Consider the following 6,838-nt stretch of genomic DNA (forward strand, 5'->3'; position numbering starts at 1 on the left):
AAGTCGGTCCAAAAGTTATATTTTTGGTTAGTATTGGTAATTAGGAGTAAAAAGATGTAATTTTTTTAACTTTCCGACCATTTTTGGCCAAGTTATACCGAAAATACCACCCGCACCCCGCACCCATTTTTTTGCAAATTTTGATGATGGTACCCCTTACAAAAAATGCGAAAATTTGGCCAAAAATTATTTTGGCAAAGTCGGTACAAAAGTTATATTTTTGGTTAGTATTGGTAATTAGGAGTAAAAAGATGTAATTTTTTTAACTTTCCGACCATTTTTGGCCAAGTTATACCGAAAATACCACCCGCACCCCGCACCCATTTTTTTGCAAATTTTGATGATGGTACCCCTTACCAAAAATGCAAAAATTTGGCCAAAAATTATTTTGGCAAAGTCGGTCCAAAAGTTATATTTTTGGTTAGTATTGGTAATTAGGAGTAAAAAGATGTACCTTTTTTAACTTTCCGACCATTTTTCCCATGGTGCAGTGGCATGAACCCAGCGCAGAATGGTTGAAATAAATTACGGCACTTAGCTGTTAATACACGTATTGAGAACAAAGCGAACACACATTTTTGGTTAAATGGTTATAAGCCCAGCAAATGATTTATTTGAATTATAGCTTTTGCCACACAGGCCACAACATGCCACGATTTAAGGATAGGGTCCACCCTAATCAACAAGCTTGTATCGTTTCATCGAGTTGGGGTCTTCGACAAACCCATCAAAATGGAGGGGCAGCACTTTGCTGGCCACTGAGTCTGCATGTGATATTCATATTCCATTACGCAGTGGTTTTCATTTCACTGCATCAACCGGAGGTGGTTTTGCATTGTTTTTTGTTTGTTTTTTTGTTTGTTTTTTGTTTGTTTTTTTGCGGTACAAACCGCTGGTTGCAGCCAGCCAAACGAACCCAAAAGCGAATCCAAAAGCGACCCAAAGCGGCCATCAGCATCCCCATCCACATATCCACATCCACATCAACGTCAAGTTTGCCGCAACCACAGCTGCATGAACAACAAAAGTGTCAGCATGCAATAATATATCCGCAGATATGCAACAGAAATTAAACACACAAAACTGCGGGACAACAACTGCTGACGACTGCCTCACTGACACATCGCCGGACATTATGAAATTTTCAACGCGACTGCATTATTAATACAATAAATAATAAATGCGTACAAAGCATCGAAAATGCGATTGGGGGGGGGGCAAACCATAATAATGACAACCATTCGTGGCAGGACGAGAAAAGGACGAGAATGGCAGTCAAACCCGAAAACGACCAACCGCAGTCGTGAAATACATCTGGCTATCGACTGACCGATACCAAAGGGATGCCGTAAGGGTATACAAATAGTGAAATAATTGTGAAACACAATGTTTGGTTAATTGAATTTCTAAGTGCAACATTGCGTATGAGTAATGTGCACATGGGAACATTTAGCAATCCGTTTAACGCATGAGTATCGATCCAGATATTGAGAGTCTCCTCTCGCAGAGCTCAAAATTTAACGCCTCATCGATCGCCAGTTAAATCTGGAATTGTGTATATTTTTTTGCCGTTTCTTTTTGCAAATTTTGATGATGTAACCCCTTGCAAAACCACTTTTACAACCAAAAGAAACTGAAATAATTAGCGAAATTAATTAAGCAAAGTGTGATTTCGACTCTGCACGGATAATTTCATATTTATTTGTGTTGAATGGTGTGTTCTGCATCCTTAAGTGGACTCCTCACATTCCAGAGCATGGGTGCTCTGGACGAGATTGAAGGTCACCCTAGAAGTGGCCGATTGCCAGACGGGGAGCTCCTTTTTCCAAGTTTTCCTATTGCAGGACGAGGTGCCCCGCACCGCCGGATCCACCAGTTCGACGCGCAATCTCTTCATGAACTGTTCCAGCCTGGGAATGCACTTGTCCATCGATGACTTGCACGTGGAACGCACCAGATGCTCCGGCTGGACACAGGCGATGGCCATTCGTTTGCTGGTCGAGTTCCGCAGACTGATGACGAGATCCCGACGATGGCTCAGCTTGGCCATAAGGACATACTGACCACCCAGCTCATCCGTGTAGTTCAGCGTGTATCTATCGGCCTCCCGATTCCAGTGATCGGGCAGCAGTTCGCACACAGCTCCACAACCGCCGGCCACTTGCCTGCCGCCGGAAACTGGGTAACTGGCCAACTGGGTGGCGCCTCGCAGGCGGTACTCCTTGGTCAGCAGCCAGTGGGTGACGGCTATCAACAGATCGGCCTTTTTGCGAATACTCGGCCTTATGGAGTTGAGCAGCAACTGCCAGTCGTAGGCATCGATTTCCCTTCTGGCCCGGCCCCTTCCAGCAACTCCAATTCCCAGAGATTGGAGCGACAGCTCGCTGAGATCAGAGAGTAGCGTGGAGACTGGCGCTTCCATGGCGATCACTGGAAATCAATGGGCATCTTTGCGAGGACCGACTTGTGGGTAACAACAATTTTGAGACAGCAACTCTGACAGAGCACACTAGATTGGTCACTTCACATTTGGAACGAGACACCTTGTATCGTTTCATAGGCAATGTTTTACATTTTATGAGCATTTACATTTGGCACATTTAAATGCGCACTGCCATCGTTTTGCACTAGTTTTGTGTTGTAAATGCTGTGAAATTGTTTTATTTGCACAGCCTGGCAAATTGCAATTGGCAGTTGATTTTCGCCGGAGAGCAGTCTGTGTTCATGTTCATGTCCATGTCCTTGCCAGTTAAGTTGCCTCTCCACTTATTTTGTAGTTCATCATTTTCATTTTTCTTTTTTTTGATTTTACCCTGTTTGCACTTTCTTTTTCCCTTGTCACTTTTTTTCTGTTTGTTTTTATTTAAATTTGCATGCTTAACATAATTCATTTCATTTCTGCTTTTCCGCTTTTCCGCTTTTCCACTTGCCGCCGCCCTTTTGTTTGGGATGTCATCGCCGGGTCGTCTGAATTGATGCCGGATTCAATTGGATGCCAGCAGCTTGCCGAGGTCCTTTGTTGTGGCACCTCCCTTCCCACTCCCTATATATATCTATATATATACATTTATATATATATATGTGTATAAACGTACATCTTTATCGAAGTATCTGTATAAATGTAGATATATGTGGCAGTGTTCTTTGGCGGCAATTTGGGGGATTGCCCTCGGTTTGCTCGGTTACTTGGTTTACTTGGTTTGCTTGCGGCTGGCTCAAACGGCTTAAACGATTGTGGCCAAGTCGAGTTGGTGGCTGATATCGGCGAATGGCGAAGGCGAGTAATAAATGCGCATCGCATTCACAACCGGAAATAGACGGCGTTGCGGCTGGGACGACCGGAAATGGCTGCGGATCCTGATGGGGATCCTGATGGGGTTTCAAATTTAATGCGGTTCAAATGCGGCAACCTGCAAATGCGTTAAGTAAGTTATTTATTACTGGCGAAGCCAGCGAAACGTCTCAGTTGAGCTTGATTGTTTTTCGGTATTCATTTCAGCATTAGGGGATATTTTAAAAATACTTATGCAGTCATCTGTCAACTTTAAAGGCCACAAGAATTACACTTTTCCCAACTTGTTTTCCAAATAAGTGTGTTTTCATTGAATTCAACAAATTGAAAGTTTTCCAGGGAAGAGGAGAGTGGCTTCCCATAACAGACAAGTTTATATACTTTGTAAATTGAAATAGACATGTTTATCTTTCAAAATAAATGCGACAAAAAACTGAAAGCCCCATGGTGCTTCAATCTCAATTCAGTTTGACCTGCGTATGCGTGCAGTAAGACATTTATTCCGGAAAAATACACCAGTTTAATGCCTCGAATGTGCAGAGAAAAACAGTAAATAGGTTATTTCATAAATTAAGAGCGACGTGTTTAATGTTCGTACATGCAAAAGAATGAACTCAGCTTTGGGCGTAATTCAATTTATGGTCAGCATGTTCAATCATTCGATTATTTGATTAAACTGATGACGGCTTACATAAAATTCGATATAAATTGATATGCACATTGATCAAGAAACGGGTACACAGTTTTATTTTATAATTACATAACTTTGTCAATACCAAATACGAACTAGTACAATTCAGTTGCTTTATATTCCTGTATATTCCAGTGATTCCATTAAAATTGTCCAAAACCAAAATGCAGAAAAACGACTCTGTGTGCATAATTGAATTTGCTATATTTTTTAATGAACCGTTTGCGTTATTAAAACTGCGGCGATGGCCACGAAACTTATTTGGGAAATCAATAATGGCAACCAAAAATAGCTGCGACGCGTAGAAGGGGGCGGCAAACATAACAACATCACAAGCTCTGCGATGGGAATCGCAATATTTGTGGCAGACAGCAAGGGGCAAGGGGCGGGGGCAGGGGGCAGGGGCATGCCACATGCCATGATGCCAATGGTCGCCGCAGAGATTCTGCAGTTGCCTGGCTGACGCGGAAATGGCGTCGTTAAATTGGTTCCGCATCCGGTTGCCATTGCCTCGCCAAAATAACCCACAGGGGCGGAGGCGGAGACGGTGTCAAAGGACATGGACGACAAGGACAACAAGGACAACAAGGACGACAAGGATGACAAGGATGAGGACGAGGAAGAGGACAGCTGAAGCTTACTGCTATTTGACTGCAGCTCGATGACGCGATGCAACCCCCGAGGCAGCCGTCAAGGAATCCACTTTGCACTTACATTTCCTCCATGCGAATGGAAATGCTGGCGGAGATGCGAATGCGTATGGAAATGGGCTTGGGATTGGGATAGAGATTGCCAGGGATTGGTATTGGTATTGCCAGTAGAACTGCCAAGCGAAGGACTAGAATAATTGCCCTAAGCTGTCGATTGAGATGTGATTAAGCAAAACGGTAAGCGATTCGTGGCTTATCGCAGCGAAACAGTAGCGTCCATGAAAATATATACCACTATGCTCAGCTAATTTATATAATGAAAAATGTATGCTACGAATGTACGGCCATGGTTTATTGTCAACCTTACTTATCATATTACTAATGCAAAGATTTGGAGGCATTTTACTTCAGAGTCTTCGGTGCAAATTGATTGCATTCGATGTGGCTGGATCAAGTTCGCCTGCAGCTCATGTGGCGTCTGCATAATTAATGCCCCGTGCACACACACACTTGCACAGCCGCCTCCTCACCTGCGGAAATTCAATTAACTTTGACTCGTTTGCCTGCGAAGAGGGGCGGGGCGGGGGAAGGGGGGTGGCACAACCGCCGAGGCGTCAATGAGCAACCGCAATTGATATAAATTTGAAATTTTGCAGCCTCCGCTGCACGGGCTGCTTTTATGGGCGAGCTGTGCCCTTTTGGCGCAAATGAAAAATTTAATTTCCAGCCTAATGGCTGTCGTGTGTGTGTGTCTGCGAGTGTGTGTGAGTGTGTGTGCCTCCTTCTGGAAGCAGGAAGGTCCTGTCTGCGCCGGCTGCACTTAATTCGCTCCTCGAGTTGGCCATAAAAAGGCCAAAAGGCGTCCATCGACCGAAATGAAATAAAAGTGCGCCTGCAATGTGTGTGTAATAAATTTTCAAAGTATTCACCCGGTTAACCCGTTGCTCGCTGCACCAGAAAAAAAAACGAACCATGTGCCATGGCATTTGAAGTCATAGGCAATAAACACCGCACTGCATATGGCAGTGCATAATATTTAATTAATTTCATTAAAAATTCGCTTTTATGAAACACAAATAATCGGTTTGCTTTGTCGCATAATTTGTTCAAAGCAAAAATGCATCACATGTTGCAGCTGAAAAAATGTAGCTGGTAAATTGCGCAAAGTGCCGTGTATTCTCGAATTTTTAGAAAGTTTTTGTGGCGTGTGGGCGGCGGCGCCATGTCCTGCCACGCCCGCTGGTGCTCAGCTATTTTCAGTTCAGTTGCCACAGTTTTCCAGACTGCTCCTTTGCCCCTTTGCATGCCGCACGCAAAAATTGGTAGCGCAAAGAAACCGAAAACGACAAAAACAAAAAAGCGGCAAGGAAAACGACGGAGCACACACCCAAGGCTAAAAGGGACGCCTGGCTGGTCAGGACTCCAGTTGCGGCCAGGACGAAAAAGCAGTGACCAGCGACCAGTGACCAGCGACCAGAACCAGCAGCTCCGGCATGCCCAACTTCAGCACACACACACACACACACACAACATCCTCCGTCCGACTGAGCGAATTACGGACATCGAGCCACCATTCTGGCCAACAATCCACTTACGTTGAAACGAAACCAACGGCCACGGACTTTTGATTAGAGAAGTGCTGGGCATTTCCGGCAGGTTAGTACAAAATATATGATATACACTGCAGTGTACGATTTCATTTACAATTGCCTTGAGTTTGTAGTGTGAGGGGGGCGTATACGTGATTACGTGATTACGTATACGACACGTGGGCCAGCGCTGGCATTACTCGCATATATCGGGTGCCTCCTTTTGGTTAGGGTATTCCGCAGGCGGTGCCAAGTCGCAGGCAGCCATTGGAATCGGCCCTCTTGTTTTTCAATTTACAAAATACGCCTCCAGCAGCTTTTCACGCGTCGCGCACTCAAAAATAACCAAAAAATGCCAAAGCAAAGTAAAAATTAAAAACAAGCGGAGAACTCAAAGCGCAAAAAAGGGAAACGAAATAAAAATGGAAATCGACAAAAAAGGAAAGTGGATGCTATGCAGGGGCTACAAAACTCGGACATCGCCTTCGATGGGTTAGAAATAAAAGTTAGAAAAAGATTAAGATGATGGACAATATAAAATCAAATTGTTAAGCTTTTGTGCAATTTTTCAGCCACTACATTCCTATTTTCCACTGCATTTTCCACTTCCATTTCC

The 6,838-nt window shown here is 44.0% G+C and overlaps 1 protein-coding gene across 1 annotated transcript; it reads right to left on the minus strand.

Moving 5' to 3' along the window:
* Positions 1 to 1,651: 1,651 nt before the first annotated feature.
* LOC122624617 (proteasome inhibitor PI31 subunit) lies at positions 1,652 to 2,514 on the minus strand. The gene has a single exon (XM_043804271.1). The coding sequence runs from the start codon at positions 2,420 to 2,422 to the stop codon at positions 1,730 to 1,732; it is 693 nt and encodes a 230-aa protein (XP_043660206.1). The 5' UTR covers positions 2,423 to 2,514; the 3' UTR covers positions 1,652 to 1,729.
* Between the last annotated feature and the right edge of the window lie 4,324 nt (positions 2,515 to 6,838).

This window comes from Drosophila teissieri, chromosome X (assembly GCF_016746235.2).
Source record: "Drosophila teissieri strain GT53w chromosome X, Prin_Dtei_1.1, whole genome shotgun sequence".
NCBI lineage: Eukaryota > Metazoa > Arthropoda > Insecta > Diptera > Drosophilidae > Drosophila > Drosophila teissieri.

Coding starts and splice junctions, on each gene's coding strand:
- LOC122624617 (XM_043804271.1), bottom strand. CDS start 2,422: ATGGAAGCGCCAGTCTCCACGCTACTCTCTGATCTCAGCGAGCTGTCG.